The sequence below is a fragment of the Sinocyclocheilus rhinocerous genome, unplaced genomic scaffold, assembly GCF_001515625.1.
Source record: "Sinocyclocheilus rhinocerous isolate Xijiao unplaced genomic scaffold, SAMN03320098_v1.1 scaffold1908, whole genome shotgun sequence".
Lineage (NCBI taxonomy): Eukaryota > Metazoa > Chordata > Actinopteri > Cypriniformes > Cyprinidae > Sinocyclocheilus > Sinocyclocheilus rhinocerous.
Genome location: NW_015630984.1, coordinates 277587 through 300116, shown reverse-complemented (window position 1 = coordinate 300116; position 22530 = coordinate 277587). Strand labels below are relative to the sequence as shown.

Genomic DNA, 22530 nt, shown 5'->3' with positions numbered 1-22530 from the left:
ACACACACACACACACACACACACACATATATATATATATATATATACACACTGTACATACATTTAAATAATAAAAAAAAAAAGTCAAAATAAAAAAAATAAGCAAGCAAGCCAAAAGAACCCATGGTTAAAATTATTTTATTTCTTTTTATTTATTTATTTATTATTAAATTTTTTATTTACTTTATGAATCAATCAAGAACCCATGATTAAGCACAAACAAGGCTATTTACTATTTCAATAGCGTCTAGCAACATGCTGCATCAATATATAATTGTCCTGCTGTGTGCTCACTGGTGTGTGTACATCGTCTTTGAAAGAAGCTCATCCAGTCAGATTTTAGAGCCAAAACAATCCATTTTATATTAAACAATAACCCTGTTCATACAATAATTAGCACCCCACAATAACAGCTTTGCTTTATATGATGCGAGTGAAATGTGCACTCTAAAAAATGCTGGGTTACATGCAACCCAGTGCTGGGTAAAATAGGGACAAACCCAGCAATTGGGTTGTTTTGACCCAGCGGTTGGGTTACTACCCAGAAGGTTGGGTTAAACATTTAACCAAACCGCTGGGTCAAAACAGCCCAATTGCTGGGTTTGTCCCTATTTAACCCAGCACTGGGTTGTATTTAACCCAGCATTTTTTAGAGTGTGCTTATGTAAGCTGTCCTGCTCAGCTGTTGAGTTTAAATGAGAGAAGCAGAACGAGTAGGAGGCAAGAATGTGAGAACTGATGTTGCAAGGGACCGAGAAAAGGATCGCCAGAAGGAAAGAGAAGTGAGAGAGAAAGAGAAGTCGTCAGAAAAACTATAGAGACTGATTTAAAACACTTGGCATGAACAGCAAGAACACAGACCGATCTCCATCGGCTCTCCCTCGCTTCGTCGATCGCTCTTCAGACGCTTTCTGTCCCAGCGAGAGTCAGTGTTTTCATCAACAAGATGAAGGACTAAAACACAAGCAGCTCCTGAGATAAAGCTCACTGCTGCGCCTTTAACAGAGCACTGAGATTTCAAAGGATTCATGCCACGGAAAACAGGATTTTCTCTGCTTTTTTTCCAGTCACAATGCGATGCGGATTTGCAAAGAGGCCATTATTGAAGGATGCGTCAGTGCAAACCAGACTGAACCAACAGCAAACCCACCATTTGTTAGCTATGTTCAGAACAGCATACTATCATAATTCTCTTTCTATTACTGTAGTATACACTATGCATAATGTGCACAGTATAAACATTTTCATATGGAACTTGCTGAATGCATTTTACAACATGTACAAACAGTGTCCCACAATGCAGTTCTTTTAACCTGACCTTCCACTTCCTGTGAAAAATAAACCCAGAAACGACATATACAGACATATCTGCTGTATGACACTTAAGCACATTTAAAATGCAATTAAGCACGTTTCCCAGTTTCCTGGGAACATTGAATAACTGAATAACTGTAAATATATATTAAATACATTTTGTATACTTTTACATTTTTGTAAAATTAAGAACATTTCCCCAGTATTTTTCCCATTGTAAAGCAAAATAAATAAATAAGTACACACACACACATATATAAATATTACATCACACACAAACAATATTTTTTTTTTTTAGTTTAGTTTTTTTTGCATTGTGATGTTATTTTAATGACAATTAAGCACATTTAAACTCTCCTTCCCGGTAACCCACTGTAACGTAAAATATTCTTACTCCTTTAAAGGGGTCATATGATGCTTTTTTAAAGATCATTATTTTGTGTATTTGGTGTAACAGAATATGTTGACATGCTTTAATGTTCAAAAAACTGATTATTTTTCAAATACTGTACATTATTGTAGGTCCTCTATGCCCCGCCTCTCTCAAACGCTTCGTTTTCTACAAAGTCCCTCCTTCCGACAAGCGCAGTCTGCTCTGATTGGCCAGCTGACCCAGTGCATTGTGATTGGCCGAACACCGCAAGCACTCGTCGGAAATGTAACGCCCCTTACCATAATCGCGAGCTTCATCTTTCAAAATAAATGTAAAGACAGAGCCCGAAAGGGGAACAGAGTCGCGTGACAGACACAGTGATGAAGCTGGTATGTGTTTGCAGTACACAAGCCACGGTTAAGACAGCTGACTCCACTGTGATGTGACCCTGTCTCTCTCTCACACACACACACACACGCGCGCGCGCGCGCGCACACACACACACTATGCGCAAAACTCCGCATTTGAACAGTCAATAGCAAATACTTAAACTAATAACAAAACAGTAGCTGATTCAGAAGCGCCAGATTGTCATAGCAAAGGCAGAATGACCTCTTCTCCTAGGTTCACGAAACGGTCGTCCATAAAATGCATTGCTGTTCTGTTGTAAGTGATCCAAATAAAGTGCTTTTGCTTTCGCACTGAAACACACAGCGTCTCCCTGACATGGCTGCATCAACACTAACTGCTGTTACTGAAACCACGCCTTCTTTCTTTGCGTGATCATTTGGGCGCATTATGCAAATATTTCCACATGGTGATGTAGATATGTGGGGGCGTGTTAGAATGAGCCGTTTTAGGGGGGCGTGGCAGAGTCTTAACTTTTATAAAGAATATCTCTTTGGTTTTGAGACTTTAGTCTTTGCAACTTCAGGGATCTTATCTATGCACAATCAGCTTGTAACACTCCAAAGAGAAAGGAAAACTTGAAATCGCATCATATGACCCCTTTAAAAAAAAAAAAGTTAATATTGTTAGAGTCAGCAGCAGCTTCAAAACATCACGACACACACGACGCGGCCGCTCTTGGCCCCAAAATCAATCTAAACCTCGTTTAGCTCATTAGTATTAACTCAAGAACTCATCTGATTAGTTCAGAATGTGCCTGTAGGGTTAATGAATGGAAGCAAACCATCCCGTTTCCTACCAATGACATTACAGCACTAATCTAATAATATAAACCATCCAGCGTTTCCCAGTGTATTGTGAAAAAAAATATTCTTACTCCTATAAAGCGAAAATTTGAAAATGTATAAACATTTTATAAAACGAGAATAAAATTATATTATTAAATACATATAATATACATATTAAATACTTTAAAAAAATATTATATTTTTATACAATGTTTTAAAAATAAAATATACTTAAAATATAAAATATAACAAACTTATTTCAGTTAGTTGCAAAGACAACATATGTTATTTTTGAAATACTGAAATGACTAAAACTGAATATGAAATAAAGCTAAACGTTTTTTATGAAATAAAGCTAAACCGAAATAAAATGTAATAAAATAAATAAAATACAATATAATTACATGAGAAACCTAAACAAAAATGAGAAATTTTGCCTTTGCAACTATAAACAGAAATATTACAAATATTTAATATAAAAAATTGTAATACTTGAATATTTTATTATAATACTAATATATATAGTATTAGTATTTGTAATAATCTATTAGTATTCATTATTTTATAAAGTGTAAACTGGACAGGGTGATTTTCCTGACATTTTTGCAATAAGAAGTTGGGAGAAAATATGATTAATAGTCATGCGCACAATGCCAAAATGCAGAAAAACTGAGATCTAAAGATAGGCCTAATTTTATTTATGGAAACCAAAATCCCTTTATTTGTTCCTTAGATTCTTAAAAAAAATAAAAATAATCCAGGACATTTCGTCACCAGATTCAGCCAATGATGCATTTAAAGGTGCTCAAAAAGTGTGTAAATTTGTAATTTATTGCACATTTTCAGATGAGATGTCAGAGTCGGGCATTTTCTGCCTCTGAAAGTCAGCATGAGATGTCCTACATTTAATCTGCGAGTGCATGAATATATGAATGTCTGGAGCTGCAGAAAGGCTCTGGAACACATCATCTGATATTGTGGACAGAGGAGTTTCATCAGAGGAAAGCTGAAATCACTCACAGCTCTCATCAGGACCATAAACCTGTTACCATGGCGACAGTGAGTCTGGCTTATAACAGGCGTCATGTGTTCGCTGATGGCCCTAAACCCTTCAACAAAAGCACAGGAGCAGCGCTAAATATCCTGCCAGCAGACAGACATCAGCAGTGATTGACAGACCACAGATCCCCTCTGGACGTCCATCTCGCAGCCTTTTAAAATAAATAAAATACAATATAATTACATGAGAAACCTAAACAAAAATGAGAAATTTTGCCTTTGCAACTATAAACAGAAATATTACAAATATTTAATATAAAAAATTGTAATACTTGAATATTTTATTATAATACTAATATATATAGTATTAGTATTTGTAATAATCTATTAGTATTCATTATTTTATAAAGTGTAAACTGGACAGGGTGATTTTCCTGACATTTTTGCAATAAGAAGTTGGGAGAAAATATGATTAATAGTCATGCGCACAATGCCAAAATGCAGAAAAACTGAGATCTAAAGATAGGCCTAATTTTATTTATGGAAACCAAAATCCCTTTATTTGTTCCTTAGATTCTTAAAAAAAATAAAAATAATCCAGGACATTTCGTCACCAGATTCAGCCAATGATGCATTTAAAGGTGCTCAAAAAGTGTGTAAATTTGTAATTTATTGCACATTTTCAGATGAGATGTCAGAGTCGGGCATTTTCTGCCTCTGAAAGTCAGCATGAGATGTCCTACATTTAATCTGCGAGTGCATGAATATATGAATGTCTGGAGCTGCAGAAATGCTCTGGAACACATCATCTGATATCACACACGTCTGGTTTGCTATCCTTGTGGGGACTCTCCATAGGCGTAATGGTTTTTCTACTGTACAGACCGTATATTCTATTGCCCTACACCAACCCTACCCCTAAACCTACCCCTCACAGGAAACTTTGTGCATTTTTAGATTTTCAAAAAACTTTGTGAAAAATGATTTATAAGCTTTTGTACCCGTGGGGACCACAATTTAGGTCCCCACTGTGACACGAGTCCCCATGATGGGGGTTTAAGTCCCCACCAGGATATATAAACCTGCACACACACACACACACACACACACAGGTACGAACAACACACCTGCTAAACATCTCTAATCATCTACTAAAGACGGTCTATTGACATGCATATATTCTCTATGGAAAATTTACCATCAATAATAAATCATGCAAACAATACAGTTTCAAAATGCTGCTTTAGTGAGGAATATTTATGAATATACACAGTACATCACCTTGAGGAGTTCTTTAGGAAAATCATGGCTGCTGTTTAGTCCTTCCAGATTCCCGATGAACTGAGTGCAGGACATTCGCTTGCCAACGTTCTGCCAACAGAAAAGACCAACACACACCTGATAAACGGGCTGTTATTAGTCCTCAATCATCTGCACAATAACACAGAGAAATCAACAGCATTCTGCCTGACTAAAAGAACTTTTACACATTTAATCTCGCAAAATATATGAATGTCTGGAGCTGCAGAAAGGCTCTGGAACACATCATCTGATATTGTGGACAGAAGAGTTTCATCAGAGGAAAGCTGAAATCACTCACAGCTCTCATCAGGACCATAAACCTGTTACCATGGCGACAGTGAGTCTGGCTTATAACAGGCGTCATGTGGTCGCTGATGGCCCTAAACCCTTCAACAAAAGCACAGGAGCAGCGCTAAATATCCTGCCAGCAGACAGACATCAGCAGTGATTGACAGACCACAGATCCCCTCTGGACGTCCATCTCGCAGCCTTTTCCAGTGTTGAAGGGTTAAACAGAGAGCTTAAACTCCATAGACTTCCATTAAGTTCCATTTTTTTTTTTTTAAACTGAGATATTGCAAACAACACTATTGTTTGCAATCATATTTCTGAGCATACAGAGCTGTTGACGTCAATTTGTAGGCCAAGCCGGAAGGCTAATTCACTACAGGATCCCTTGAGAATTTCAAATAGGTTTTTAGATGAGCAGTTAACAGACTTTCATGTTTTGTTCTTTAGCATAAATTACACACGTCAAACATGATCTCTGAATCCCTTTAAAAACATAAGTTGCGACATAAGAACTGCAACTATGTTAGTTTATGCGCTTTAAGAATCAGACAATTATATTAGTCCGTATAAAGCAACTTGGTAGCAGCTTATTTTACTTCATAAATCAAAAACCGCTGCTCTAGACCTGCAACTGAACTGAAATCAATAGTGATTTAAATCTCTGCTGTTGTGTTGTTATTGTTAACTAAAAACTAACTTATACTAGAACTATTAAAAACTGTTTTGGTAATTGAAATAAAGCTGAAATAAAATAAAAAACAATAAAAAAATATTAGATGCAAAACTTAGAAATTGAAATAAACTGAAATAAGTTTAAGATGAATTATTAAAATGACTAAAACTGAAATTCAAATAAAGCTAAATAGAAATATTAAAAATAAAATAAAAAATTTAGATAAAAATGTAAACAAATGAAAGTTCGAAATATTGCCTTCACAACTAACTGGACTAAGTTTAAGTGCTAAAACTGAAATAAAATAAAGCTATATGGAAATATTAAAAAACAAAATAAAATATAAATATTAGATGAAAAACATAAAAAATAGAAATATTGCCTTCACAGCCAACTGAAATACATTTAAGTACTAAAATAATTAAAACTTAAATAAAACAAATCTATATATTTAAAATTAAATACAAAAATTTAATTAAATTACTAAGACTGAAATAAAAATAAAGCTATATCATTTGCATAAAAATGTACTAAATTGGAAAAATATGTGATCTCCTTTTGAAACATAATGCATGTTCTTGAATGTGTGTGCGCTGCACTGCACTGTTGTTGAGATGAAGATTCGACCTCCATTGCTCTTGTCTGTATGGTGAAGTGAAAATACAGTGATTTGTTAGAGTTGACTCACGTGGCCGTGCAGGTCTGTGTTGAGCAGCATAAGCGCGCAGGTCAGCGTGTGGACACTGTCTGCGAGACACAACCACACACAAATACATATTTATACTTGTACGGCCTGTTTATCATATGCGACACACACACACACAGAGACACACAGACACAGACACACAGACACAGACACACACACACACACACAGACACACAGACAGACACAGCACACACGCACACAGACACACACACACACACGCACACAGACACAGACACAGACACAGACACACACACACACAGACACAGACACAGACACACAGACAGACACAGACACAGACACACGCACACACACACACACACACACAGAGAGAGAGCTGTACCTTCAGATAGTGTGAGAGATGAATTGCACTGCACATATTGACGGGAAAAGTGTGCTAAGATTCTCTCTCTCTCCTGCGTCTCGCCCGTCAGAGCAAATTCGAGTAGAAATGCCCTGAAATAAACACAAACAATAATAAACAAATGCCCTAACATCAACACACAATGATGGAAAAATATATATTATAAACCATTGTCATAATGACAACAATTTAAGTGAAAATGAAATATAAAAATACAATTATACGATTCTTCATAGGAGTCCAGTATTTCTAAATTGACTTTCTATTTCTATATTATTTCTAATATGACAAATCATATTTTTTTTAGTTAATACTTTAGTATTACTAATATAATTATTACTAGTAGTAAATTATTGCTTATTATTATACGATTCTTCATAGGAGTCCAGTATTTCTAAATTGACTTTCTATTTCTATATTATTTCTAATATGACAAATCATATTTTTTTTTTGTTAATACTTTAGTATTACTAATATAATTATTACTAGTAGTAAATTATTGCTTATTCATATTTATAATATTATTACACTATATATACAAATCATATAATACTCACACGTACACACACTATTACATAACTTGTATATATATTATATAGTATAATATTACTAAACGTATTGTATTAAACATTACAAATGTATGAATGAGAAAACAGAATTTAGAATAATATTAAACGTGACATGTTGAAGTAGAAAGACTGAAGTGAAGTAATATGAAGAGTGAAGAGTATTTTCTTGTAAAACATACTCCAATAATAGCTCAAAATAGTTAATAATAGCTCAATAATAATCATTTTTGTTTGTAGTTAAACAAAAAGAAAGTCACTTTTCATGTACTGACCTTAGTGCTTGGTCCAAAGACATTTCAGTAAAATTGAAGTAGCGCAGGTATTCCTCTGCCACCAGGCGACTGAAGTCATTGCTAAAAAGGAGTCAGATATGAAAAAGATGATCAAAGAAGATGACAATGCAAGAACAAACACGGGAGGAAGGGTGACAGACACGACCAAGGCCTGTCAGAGATACACCGCTGGATGAACATTCCCATGATGCACCTGTCAGAGAGAGAAGAGCTCTTAAAATACAGACGCTGTGAGCAATAAAAGCTGCATGAAAACCTGCTTTATATAACAGTGGCACAGAGACCGGCACAGGACAGAGAGAAGATGCTCAAACTCACTGAGGATTGATTTCTTCTTCAAATCTGACTGCATTTACTTTCTAACATGTTCCTGATTTTACTGTCAACAATTCAGAGCGCACATTATTCTAAAGAAAATGTATTATTGTGATCAGAATCTTTTAAAAAAAAAATTTAATGACTAGCTCCGCTTATGACATAAAACAAAATAAAACATAAAATTGCAAGAACATACAAGAATAAAAATGACAGCATAATGTATTGATGAGACATGTGCAACAGTGTTGTTATTGTTAACTGAAACTATTAAAAATATTTTTTGTCAATCGAAATGAATCTGAAAGTTTTTTAACAATTAAAAATTCTATGGAGTCTATGGAGTGTATTAAATATTAAAAACCTTGATGAAAATTAAAAACATTGATGAACAATCTAAATGAAAATGAGAAATTTTGCTTTGTCAACTGACTGAAATAAGTTTAAGTACTAAAAATGAAATCAAAATAAATGAAACAGAAATATTAAAAACAACAAAAACTAATGAAATGACAAAAGCACATACCAAAATAACTAAAATGTAAACTAAATTAAAAGGATAATTGAAAAAAAAAACAGAAATGTATTAATATGTGAATGAATTATATAGAGTGTGTCTATATATATATTAATTAAAAAATATATATTTTTTTTATTCAATTTTTTTTATATATATACACACACTATATAATTCATTCGCATATTCATACATTTCTGTATGATGACACTTTAAAATAAGGTTTCATTTGTTAACTACATTAGTTGACAAACAAACAATAAATAATACTTCTATAGAATTTATTAATCTTAACATGTACTAGTACATTTAAGATCAAAAGTTGTATCTGTTAACATTAATGCACTCTCAAATAATATGAACACAAACATTTTTATTAACTAACATTAACAAAGGTTAAAAAATGCTGTAAAAACATATTGCTCGATGTTAGTTAATGCATGAACTAATGTTAACAAATGAAACTTTATTGTAAAGTGTTGGCATATATGAAGTAACAGCACTAACAATACTAAATAACACTAAAAGAACACACTTGAAGAGGATTTACTCACTTTTTACTCAAATGACGTGCAACGTCGCACTTTCTGAAGCCGTGGAGGTTGAAGAGCCGCTTGGCCAGACGTTTGGCAGAGTCCAGATCGGCGCGGTTACCGTTACTGAGAGTGTCATTACTGCCCAAACCCAAACGCTCGCTCAGCTCCTGATCCAAATCTGGGTCCGCAGCAAAGCGAGGAGATTTCTCTCTGAACAACACACAAATAAGATCATTCTGCTGCATGCGCTGAAGTGCATCAACATGACCTCTGCAGCTGAGCTGGTGAACATGCATTTTGTATATAAAAAAAAAGTTTTCAACACAATAATCAAATCCTGAACTAAATTTTCTCACTGAAAATAAAGGATTTTTTTGTGGCATGGTATTTCTTAAAGTAACTTGAAGTAGACAATGCAAATACATTGTGTACAAGCATGGTTATCATACCATAACATTCAGTACATCATCACAGAACCACTGCACCACTTTAGTACTTTAAGTGATAAAAACAGAAATAGACTAGGAAGCACCCTTTCATGTACAGTAAGATTCCCATAAGAAGCACATTATACGATACAGTATATAAGCTTAGTAAAATGTATTGCAAGTTCTGACACCTCCTCCATATTATAATTTTCAACTTTTTCAATAACATAATCAAAGTCATTACAAATTGAAGTATGGGAATTACGTAGTGACCAAAAACATGTTAAACGAATGTTCTCTGAAGACTTTCAGCTAAATGAGTTTCTTACATTGTTTAAAGGATATCACATATTAAACGATAGTGATTTTACACTAGTAACATTGACGTAACTGTAGTATCTGTGGGATTTTGGCATAAATCGTGGAAAACAAACCCTAAAAATAAAAAAAAAAAAACTAAAAAAAAAAAAAAAAAAAAACTATAATAGTAATAATAGCAACTAAAATGACACTGTTCCATATTTCTGGATGGATCATCTAAATGTGAACAACTTAGACGAAATAATTTTGTAAGAACCAAAGAGAAAAAAATGCATTAATAAAAATAACTTCACTGTAATAATTTGAACATTTTATGAAGATTCTCAAAAGTGAGTGTTGTTTGCCCGTTGTAGGTGTTCTGGGTCGTTTCTAGTTTTCTAATACCAATTTATAAACAATAAAAATAGTAATGCTAGCCTTTTCTGCTAAATACTGCTACATTACATTCATTAGGACAATGACAGATTAATACAGCAATACAGTGATGATCTGCATCCTGTCCAAACAGTTTCTACCTGTACGGTGTGTGACAGCGGGTCAGGACGCTCCTCTCCTTCAGCGCAGAGCAATGCCAGCAAAACACGGAGTGGGATTTTTTTCTCAGACCATCTCTGCCAAAACGCCTCTCTGATGCGACTCTCTGGACTTCAGCCATGTTTGTATTAATGCTCAGCTTTTCGCAGTCCACCTGAGCCGTTTGTCCAGAGACTACGCTCTCACTCATCTCCTCAGGTGTTTGTGGACATATGAGACCAATGCTGCTGTTTGAATCTCTTTGTGACTGAATCAATCTGTTTTTAGTCGTTAAATATCTTGATTCCAAAGATCCTGAAATTTCAATCCATCCTTGAACTGTTTAGCTCACAAACTTGCCAGATATTTCCTTCCCAAAGAGTTTCCCACTGCTTTCTCTCTCTTTGTGAACATTGCTGACGCTCTAATGACTTCAGTGCGGTGTGGCATGTAACATCTCTCAATCTCTCCCTCTACAGCGGCTCCTCAGTTCACACACTCTTTAAAATGTACAAACCTCATGTTTTCTTTCCCATGATTCTCTTTAGAATAGTTGAATAATGAACCATTTGATCACACACACACACACACACACACACTGCAAATGAATACATTCACTGCTCAAATGAGTGTTTAATTTTTCTCTGGACATATTTTAGTTATTTACCGGCTACAACTAAAATCACTTAGATTGAAAATTACACATTGAATCATAATTAAAGGTATTTGCTTCTGCATTTACAGTAAGTGTGGTTGTCAGACCTAAAACGCTGTAGTACAGTTTTGCGGTAAACAGCCAATAAATCAGTGCATGGGGAAGTTAGAATAAGTCTGTTCATATATTTGATAACTGGCATGCTTCTGAAACTGACATTCAGCAAGGATGCATTCAATTGATCAAAAGAGACATTAAAATGCATGCATAATATTATAAAATACTTCTATTTCAAATAAATACTGAACTTTCTATTAATCAAAGAATCTAGAAAATAAAATGTATCATTTCCCACAAAAATATAAAGCAGCACAACAGTTTTCTATATTGGTAATAATAAGAAATGTTTCTTGAGTCACAAATCAGAATATTAGAATGATTTCTGAAAGATCATGTGACACTGAAGACTGGAGTAATGATGCTGAAAATTCATTGATTACAGCAATAAATTACATTTTAAAACATATTTAAATAGAAAGCAGTTAATTTAAACTGTAAAAATTTTACATTTTAAAAAAATCTTACCGATCCGATCAAATTTTGAATTGTAGTGTATATTCACATACAGTCCACTTGATGATTAACCTTATACTATGTTCTCTGCACTCTTACCTATGTAGTCGAAACATAGAACGAAAGAGAGAAATGGAGAAAGCTAAAAATTAACCTTATACTATGTTCTCTGCACTCTTACCTATGTAGTCGAAACAGAACGAAAGAGAGAAATGGAGAAAGCTAAAGAAAGAGTTCAGACTGGGGTTTTCTGTGTCACTGGGCTTAACGTTTGGCTAAGCACCTCCACAATGCTGCTACTGTTCCTGCCATGCTAAATGAACAACAGACACATTTTAATTGGCATAACAAATGAGCACTCATTATAAGACAACTAAGGAGGATCTGATTGGTTCATAGGTTGGCTGACCAGTGCAAATCCATTATGTATGTTGTGTTTATACTTAAAACTGTTGCACCTGATCCAATTTAGGGATTTTCAATACAATATTTTCTGATGAAATGTGTGAAGTTTGATCATCATGGGCAATTGCAATAGTGATTCTTTTAATTCTAATGGTGTGCTTGATTCTAATAATACTGACGCCTTTGCAAATAGAACTTATGAATGACTGTCACCACCTAGTGGTTTACTTTAGCTACTACAGGATGGTAGTGTAATATTGTAGAGCAGTGCTTCACTGTGCTTCCAAATACACAACATTTAGAACAGGTGCTAACTTTTTTTTTTTATAAGACAAAAACAGAATAGAGACATGGGACATATAAAATATCACATTATTCATCCTATAAATAAGGATTTATGGAGCAACATTCCTCTGATTGAAAATATATATATAATTTCTCAAACTATTCCTAGCCTCCTGGGTTTCTATGTGTCTCAAGGTGATCTATGCGGCAGTAACTTCTGTTCTCTGCCAGCAATCGTCTTTGCCTTTCATCTGTCCTTCACACACACACACACACACACACACACAATAAGCGAGTCCATTGCAGCCTCCATCATCAAAATGTGCATCTCTGTATCAAAACACACATGTACAAGCAATAGCGCGCACGCGCGCACACACACACACACACCTGTCTAAACTCAGCCTGCAGTCAAGTCACAGGGACAGCAGATGGAAAAGGTTAAACCAATAGACTAATAGGTCATTCAGAATCATTACGCAGTAAATTCGCTACACTTGGATAGATAAAATAAATATTGCTTAGAATCCACCTCAAGCAATTCACCGTTAACCTGTCAAACCAAGCTGCAAATGAAATGTACATATATTAAAAAATAAATAAAATACATTAAATATAACATATTATTTTATATTGATTACTTAGTTACCCTAAACCCTGGTTTGGGGTAATATATCAGGTAACCTCTACATCAATCTCACAAAAAGTACTCTTGATTATGGGGTGAAATATAACCTGAACATTTCTTGGCGGTTTACGTAAGATTCACCAATATTTAAGTCGTAGTAAACAAAAATCGCAGTATGTTTTACTTCAAATGAAACTGTTGCTTGCTTACTCCCTCTGCTGGAGAAACAGAGCTATTGCAAAGAACATATTACTCAGGGCTTGTCCAAATACACACACTTGCAGTCTTTGCACTTGACCACTTGTATACTTACATGACGTATTTCCTATAAGTGTTCAAGTGGACCTGAAGACCACAACTTTTCACATATAGTGTTGCAAAAATGCAAGCGTTTATAGAGGTTTATTTTGATTTTCAATACTTCTCATTTTAAAATACACTTCTAAATGTCTGTTCAGTAGTCCCTATAACAGACGACACTATTTAATAATTGTGGTGCTTCTAATTAAGTGATAAAAAGCAGTTGCAAATGTTGTACAAAATAAATATACTCATCTTTGCACCAATAAAACATGCAACACCACCTAAATATCTAATTATTATCAACATTAAACTTACACTGGAAAGGTTTCCACAACCTCTCGCGAGATCTTGGCAAAAAAGTCTGGCGGGCTATTTTCAGAACATGATGCATGATGGGATACACTTTTTGAGTCGTGTTTTTAAGTCCTGGGACAGTCTTGTGCACTTACTTTCTGTTGCATGCATGTGCTCCCAAAGTGGCCAAGACCGCAAGTGTGAGTATTTGGACAAGCCTCAGAATGGCATACTTCCATACTACACAGATGACCTTCTACAACCAGAGCACATTATTAAGTTCTTCTACCCAAAACATACAATTCCTCACTTCAGTGATGAAAATGACACAAACCTGGGCAGTGAAAGTGGTGGGTTGCTCTGCCAGCTCTGTCCGTTGCGATCGTCGGACCCGCTGCTGAGACGTTCACTGGATGGCGCTCGTGTGGCATCCGTCTCGCCTGTTATCGTCAGCGCCGACTCTGAAAGGCTGGGCATCTCTATGTGTGCCAATGGAGCGAAGCTGAGCTCCACGATTTGCCGGGCACTCTGGTAGATCTGACCCTGCACCTGTGGAGTCAGTGTGGGGAGGTCAAAGGTCAGGACACTTTGAGTGCTAGAGGTCAGAGGGTCGAGACTGTCCAGACTGCTGTAGGAGGTGCCCTTGGCACGGTGTGACTCCATGATGTTCTCAAAATGCCGGCTGAATGTGTCCAAACTGTCTCCGGACCTTCTGCGAGGACCACGGACCAGGATGGGAGATTTTAGAGCTGGGTGGTCGTTACTGAAACGATCTTGGGGCCTAGAAAAAGATAGGCTTGTTATTTCTGATATTCTGAACCATAATGAATAGTTTAATCGCTTCTTAAAAAAAAATTGTGTGTTTGCCACTTCCCACCTCTTTAGCATCATGCTGTAAAACTCCTCTTCTTCATCTCGCTCCTGATCGGCCAACAGCCTCCTCACATCACCCTGCATCCTGACAGTGACCCAGCTCGCAACATCATCCTCCTCTTCCTCCTCCTCCTCCTCCTCCTCCTCCTCTCCATCCTCCTGTCCATCTGTTCTTTCATTCGGCATCTCTCCTAGCGGGCTGCTCCCAGCACAGGAAGTTCCCATGACACTTCGGTTACTTCCAAACGCTGAGTCAGCGTCCTCTTGCTCTGCTAACAGCACCTCGTCTATGTCTGTCTCCCGATAACATCGTAACGGAACGGCGTCCAGATCGGTCTCGGAGTATTTCAAAGTTCTCCGAATTATGCCTGTTTTGGGGGAGGTGCCTGGGGTGGCGGGGGGCGGGGTCACTAGCTCCACCTCCACGTGTTGGACGTCATGATTAGCTCTGAGAGCAAGCTCCTCCAATGGCAGATAAGAGGGTGGTATTGGGGTGGAGTGGCCACTTGGTGGAGCTGTGGAGGATTCTGGAACATCTAGGTGGATAACAAACAATATTTATTCAGCTATGAAGTGAACTATATCAATTTGGGTTAATACCGACAATGTTTTGTTGATGACTGTATTTCAGCTCAGTTATATTGAAGTGTTATTCCACTTTCATATGAGAACACTCAATGTGGTGAGTTACTCAAACACTTTCATTCACTTGAAACCACCTAAATGTACTTCTGCCTTAAAATAATCCTAGAAAACAACACTTAATTGCTAATGATGAATCTAAGTGATCACTGAAACTGATATTAAAGAGGTCAACAGGCTACTTACTCTTCTCTTGTTTGCTGGCAGTGTTTTCTGCTGGAGTGCCAAACAGAAACTCCCACTTGGCACGAGCAATTTTCTGACAGTGCAGAGATGGACCTGGCACTAAAGAACCGCCATCAGACTGCAACACCCACACAATATAAACACATTAGCTTATAATAAACAGTGAACTCAATGTACTAGCAAATAACGGGCCTCATTCATTAGAAGGAACACTGTAATGAACATTGTTTGAATTCAATCATTAAATGTAAGAATGCTTTCATGAACAGGGTCTCACCTGTATTCCTGATGATGGGTGATCCGATTGGTTGCTGTTCTGGCTGGACTCAGGTGAGATGCAATCTCTGTCTCCTAGGCTTCCCGTTACTCCACTAGAGCTCGGGGATGACCCAACCAAACCCTGCTGATCTCCAAACCCCTGTTCGTCCTCTCCTCTCTCCCCATCTCCCTCTTCTAATACCACCGGCCCTAGAAGCAAGGCCTGTCTTCTCCTCCATTCTGCCCGTTTCTGTTGCTGTGTTAGCCTGGTCATCTCCTCTACACTTTCCCCAGGGCTGTGGTTTGCTTTACATAACGAATTGCTCACATTCTCCTGTCCTCGTTCTATGACCTCAACCCTATCGCTTTTTCTATACACTGGACTGCTGCTGTTGAGATTACCTTCAAGTTTTTCTGACAAACTGAACTTTCCTTCCTCTTTCTTTGCCTGCTCTTTCCACTGTTGTCTAGATGTCCAACTGACCGGAGAATCGTCCACACTCTGACCGATAAACAACCGCCTGGAGATCTCCACGCTTTCTGCGATGACATGGTAATCCCAGTCCTCCTCGTCCAGGAACCAGGGTTCCCCAGATGTCCACTCCTCTCCAGTGTACTGTGGAGGCTTGTGACGGTGTAAAGTGGGGCTGTCAGAGACTGGCAGGTCAGCTCTAAGCTGGCGAGGATCTCGGAGTGGAGAACACACATCTGCTTTGGACAGACTTGGACGAAGAAGACGTGATGGAAGGGCCGGAGAATCAGGGTCTCCTCCCACTGGGACAGAGCAGAATGAGTGATTGGCCAGGTCATCTCCTAAATCCGAGCTCTTAGTAGCTGGTGCTTCATGCACCCCATTTGTCGTAGAACGGTCTTCATGCACAGGTATGTTCATCTTGACAGCCGAATGCTGCAATGGACTCTGCTGTAAGGTCTCATGCTGGATTTCTCTAGAAGGATACCCATAGTTTGTGCTGCTTAGATTAGACAAACCCCCAAAAACAACGGGAGGAGGAGAACTTCGGACCTCGTTGAAAATTGTTGACACCTTGGTGGCCTCTTCAGCAATCTTGTGGACTATCTCAGGATTGTTCAGAGCTGAGGAGTTATTGCTTCCACTCAGCTGGTTCAAACCATGAGTGGGTGTGTTTGTGAGGCTGGTCCTTTGCTCTGACAGAGGCCTGCCTTCACCCCAGCTTCCCGAACTTTGACTGACTGGAGCAGAGCAGTCTTGCTTTGAAATGAGGTTCTGCTTGGGGCATCCTTGGGACCTGGAGGTGGATTTCTGCTGGCTGTTGTGCCCTGTGTGGGATGAGAAAGCATCTGATGCTGGGCTTTTGTGGACACCACACGCAGCTCCTACCCTGCCTGGGTCAGGATCATGGCGGTAGGCACTGCAGTTTGGCATGGGTGGACCTGCCCAAGACTGGCATCGTTCCCTCTGGTGTTGATGAAACTCTGGACTCCACTCTGAGCAATGAGAAAACTTACACCTCAATTGGGGAGACCCAAATTCTTTCAGGGCTCGCTGTGTTGCAACTTGACCGATAGAATTCAAAGTAGAACCTATGTGCTGGTGAAATGGACTATTATTGCAGGAAGATTCCGCAGGTTGCGACCACACTGGATCACAATACCTCTTACGTGGGCAAGCCGCTACCTCCTTTATTCCACCGGGGCTATTACAAGGACTCTCTACGGTTTTGATCTGGGCCTTCTCAATGTAGCTGAAAGTGACCACGGACCTCTGTCGGAGCTCTGGTTTAGAGTTCTTGTGATGGCTGCAGGTTTGACAAGGCGTTCCGGGACCAGATGTCTGTCCGGAGTATGACGAGTGGGCATGTTTTAATTGTTTACTGTCAATGTTGTTGTTGAGGACAGAGGGCACCTGTTGGAATGGTTCCTGTTGGGGAATGCTGCATCTTTGAGGGGAATCCAAAGAACTGTGTGAAGGCTGTAGTCTGAAGCTAACATTTGGTTTGAATGAGCTGCTGGGAGGTGCGGGAAATCCAGATGCTGCCTGTGCTAATTTGGTCAAAGCCTCAACGGGACCATCTTGCTCCACTGTCGTCTCACAGGAACTACCTTTCCCATCATGCTCTGGTGAGGATCTCACCTCCACATACAAATGAAGGACTTTCCCTGTTTGAGACATGGCGTCATAACAGTGATGAAGACTGAAGAAGAGATGAACAGAATGAAACAGAGATCCTTTTCCTGTTCTGGTCAGTTTGTGAATTCCTGTGACTTGTTTGTGAGTGTATTTTTAGTTCATGGAGTTGTCGTTTTTCAGATACCCTCTCCTTCCAGACCAGCTACTACAGACAGAGATGGCATGGACCATTGCACCTAACACAGGAAAAAAGGACAGACAATTAATAAATTGCAATTGTACAAATGCAACCTCAACATTTTGTGAAGTTTTTTCCTGGCCACAGTTGCCTTTGGTTTGCTCAAGATTTTGCATGATTTTGCTGTAAAGTTGCTTTTAAACAACATAATTATATGAACAAAAATGACTTAAATATTCTGTATCACAGGTACATCACGGGTTGTGAGTTGCATTTCATGTTAACATTAATTGCTAAAACAGGGCCTGTAAGAACAACTAAAATTGCTCCAAGATCCAAAATTTGTAAAACAAAGCAATGTGGCAGAGAAGTACAGTACATTTTTCGGTCATGACATATCAGTGGAAATTAAATTATCGAGAGGCAGCAACCTGATTATGTCAGCATCGTTCGTCTGACTCATTTTTTTTCCACTGATGACATACTCATTCTACCGTTCACCCATCCGTTTAACCAATGCGTCTTAAACAAACAGAGAGAATGTTCTCCAGCAGAGACTAAATACACCACTGGAAAGAGACTTCTGGACTGAATTTCATTGTCATACTTTTTTGAAATCTTTTTTTTTTTGGCAATATTTTTAACAAAACCATTCTTTTTGAGAAATGCCAAATTGACCATCTGCATGAAGGGATGGGCTTATTTACTGCTTAGCAGATAAATTAATCCCTAAAATCCTACATAGTTACACACAAAGATTTACGTCATGCCCTAAACCTCAGTGACTCATACAGTAAACTCCCATTCAGGCCTACAAATATTAGCTGCGTTTATATAGAAGAAAATACTGATATACCTTCCCCTAAACCATGCAAGGGAAATTTCAAATAAGGGAATGAATCGACATGAATTGGGCATTTTTGCAGAATGCCATGACTGACGAATCAGAATCAAGTGCTCCATACATTTTCACACATACACCTGTAAAAATAAGCAATTGTGTATTATTTTACTTGGAAATATGATTCTCTTCTAGAAAAGTGCTTCCCGCAGCCTCTGAGACGCCCGGTGATTGATTGAAGGATCTCATGTGTGTTGCACACACACATATACACACTAACATGCTCTTCTGAAAGTGCAGGCGCATGTCATTGACTTTGATGCCGCAGCACAAGTGAAGGATAAATGAAAGCCGCTCTCATGTTAACAATCAATCAGTGAGATTCTCTAAAACAGGGCATGCATGCACACAACCTTTTACTTTCTAAAATGAAAACCTCCACTGACACCATTTACTCCCAGAAAGGCTCTTTACAGCGAAGCCGGACTGTTACTGAATGTAAGCCCACACAACCGAAAGTAATGCACTTCTGCTGGCTCACATTAAATGTACATGTCTGGTATCTAGACCAGGTCAAGGATTTGCTGGTTAGCATGCCCCAGTTAGCCCCTGCTGGTAGATTCCGTAACACCATCTGGACCCAAAAATATCTTTCTCCATTGATGGCTATTAAAAATTACTGCATTTGGGCATTTTAACCTATACATAGTTTTTATCAATATGATCCAGCTCAGCTACCTAAACAATAATTTGCTACAGATTTACAATGTCAAACAGATGATTTTTTTAAGTCATGACCTGTGCACATTCAAAAGTACTCAAAAGTCTGAAACCACATTAAAAAATCTGTGATTTATATCATTTAAACCTCTAATTAAACAGAAGTTTTCAGGATTTTAAAAGGGTTTAAACAATGAAAAACTATCATGTATAATGAAAACGAAATATTTTAAGATTCTGAAAAAGGTCATTTTTATCTCACTTTTTTTCCTCACAATTGAAGTTGATATTTCACAATTTGAACTTTATTTCTTGCAAATCTGAGAAAAATAAGTCAGAATTGCAAGATATAAACAGAATTGAGAGATATAAACTCAGAATTCAGATTTTTCTTGCAATTCCGAGTTCATGTCTCACAATTTTCAATTTTGAATTCTGAGTTTAAATCTGTTTTTTGTTTGTTTGTTTCTGCCACAGAATAAAAAGCATAAGGTAATTGCGACTTTTTAATCTCACAATTCAGACTTTTTTTTCTTTATATCTCACAATTCTGATTTTATGTCTTGCAATTTCTAGCCCTTCAAAATTGTGAGAAAAAAGAATTGTGTTCATGAAAACTTTACCTTTTTTATTCTGTGGTGGAAACGGTCTTCCATAACATCCACTAAACTGCCAACACATCAGCAAACTTTACATCTGAGTACACATATTCTACATGTTTACGTTTGGGAAAAAGGTGTTCATATGTGCATTTGATTTGAGCGAACAGAACAATTGCTCACTCAAATAAAAGGAAACTAAACTAACCTATCTGTATAAAAGCAGTCAACGTTAAAAATTCTCGTCTTTTTGGAGATAACATGAAATGGAAGTAACTAATGTCAGGTGCATTTTCCTTTTTTTGGGTTAACTATTGCTTTAACTGTTTAAGCAATCAATTTCATAATTTGATATTAAATTGTTATTAAATGAGATAAGCGAGTCCATTGCAGCCTCTATCATCAAAATGTGCATCTCTGTATCAAAACACACGTGTACAAACAATAGTACACACACACACACACACACACACACACACAAACACACACAAACACACATGCTCTTACTGTATAACTCTGCTCACAATAACATCCCTCTCTCCTTCACTCATTTTCTCCCTGGACTTTCTCTCTCCAAAAATACTCACTCATCCGTCTGCACGGCAGGAGAATTACAGGCCATCTCAGCTAATTCACTGAATACCATATGTGCCGTTGGGGCCATTTAAACAGACACCTTCACACCTTTATCACCAGCTCGCTTACTCTGTCCATTATAACCTTCCTCATTAAAGGCCTCGCTAAATATCACAGTCTGCTGCACTATTTTATTGTCCAAAATTCCTTGTGCAGTCTATTCGAAAAATATAAAAGGAAAATGCATGTTGACAGGCTTCGTGAGATTCACATTTATGAGTTTTCATTGCACCTGAGAATGAGTTTGAGTTCACCATAACAACAGAACCACCTGTAACACAAACACGTTATACAACAGAGGAAAGAATGAGACACTTCAAGAGCCGTAATGGCCCCCCTCGGGTATCTGTTCTGCATGTTTACAGGCAGAATCACAGTCTCATTAAACAGTGACACAGAAACCTTCTCTAACTTCAGCAGGCACAGAGTCAGATCTGTGCTAATATTAGCCTCTGCATGACTATCTGACCTCCGTCCTGAGATTCTGCTTCAGAGGACAGCCAGCTGACTATTTTCAAGACAACATGAAATCAACAATGAAAAATGTACACCATTTACTTTCTTGAAGACTCAAAATTGGACTTTTGTCTGCTATAAAAAAAGAGGAATTTTCACACACACACACACACACACACACACACACACACACATATATATTCAACACGTTGAATTAAAGATGTTTTTATAACACACTGAATTGGCTTTATTGGCTTCTCACACTTAAATTTAAAACTAGGATAGGATACTATGATTATGTCTATTTCAGTCTTTCTACTTTGAAATTTCATGCTTAAATCTATGTTATTTGCCATTTCTTTGAAATTAATTGTCAAATTTACTAGCAATTTCTGAGTGAAAACTGTTTCTACTATTTTTTTAGGTGTAAAATTTACTTTAAAACAATTTTCACTCAGAAATCGCTACAAAAGTTAAAAAATAATTAAAAAGAACACACTGAATTAAACCGGCAATTTTGAAGTAGAAAGACTGAAACAGTTTTTTTCATATAAAATATAGTATTATATAGAATTTTTATTCTTCTTATTAAATTCTTATAAAACATTAGAGCCTGACCGATATGGGTTTTTTGGGGGCCGATGCAGTTACCGATATTAGGCAGGGTATTTAACAATTTAACAATAAGCTTTATTATTCAAAATGAGTCTGACATCAGTGCACTTAACAATAAACTTCACTTCACTTATTGTAAATAACTTAACACAAATAGAGCAAAATATATATAACTTGAATTAAGAAATTGAACAAGGTAACTGTGTAGGGCAAGCAAGCTACTGCCAAAACAACAGGACAAATTCCATGAAATTCCGCATTATACAGTAAATTCTGTTTTTATGACTGGATTCCGCGATTCTGTTCATGTTCTCTGCATCGCGAAAATCATAGGGCCCTACTAATGTAGCATATGAATATGATAAGCTCATTGTGAGAGTAAAAGACGGGGACATTGTTGTATATTTACTTAGCATTGAGTCTCTCCAACTAGGTGACAACGTAGCGTTAAATCACTATTCAACAGACTCAAACCACCACCGCACTGCAGTCTATTGGACTGCAGAAAGATACTAACTTTTCAGTCTGCTACGTTACTGACTGTACTGACAAACTATGCTGACACC

General features: G+C 37.3%; 1 protein-coding gene across 1 annotated transcript in view; it reads right to left on the bottom strand.

The window, feature by feature from the left end:
* Window positions 1–22530, bottom strand: part of LOC107740843 (uncharacterized) — a 61597-nt gene that overhangs the window by 29023 nt on the left and 10044 nt on the right. The window contains exons 2-10 of the mRNA XM_016553367.1: window positions 15829–18155; window positions 15552–15669; window positions 14728–15259; window positions 14185–14631; window positions 9464–9655; window positions 8057–8137; window positions 7195–7307; window positions 6837–6895; window positions 5164–5253 (exon numbers count right to left, since the gene is read on the bottom strand). Coding sequence (XP_016408853.1) covers window positions 5164–5253; window positions 6837–6895; window positions 7195–7307; window positions 8057–8137; window positions 9464–9655; window positions 14185–14631; window positions 14728–15259; window positions 15552–15669; window positions 15829–17961 — 3765 coding nt within the window. The 5' untranslated portion in view covers window positions 17962–18155. The remainder of the gene's footprint in view (window positions 1–5163; window positions 5254–6836; window positions 6896–7194; window positions 7308–8056; window positions 8138–9463; window positions 9656–14184; window positions 14632–14727; window positions 15260–15551; window positions 15670–15828; window positions 18156–22530) is intronic.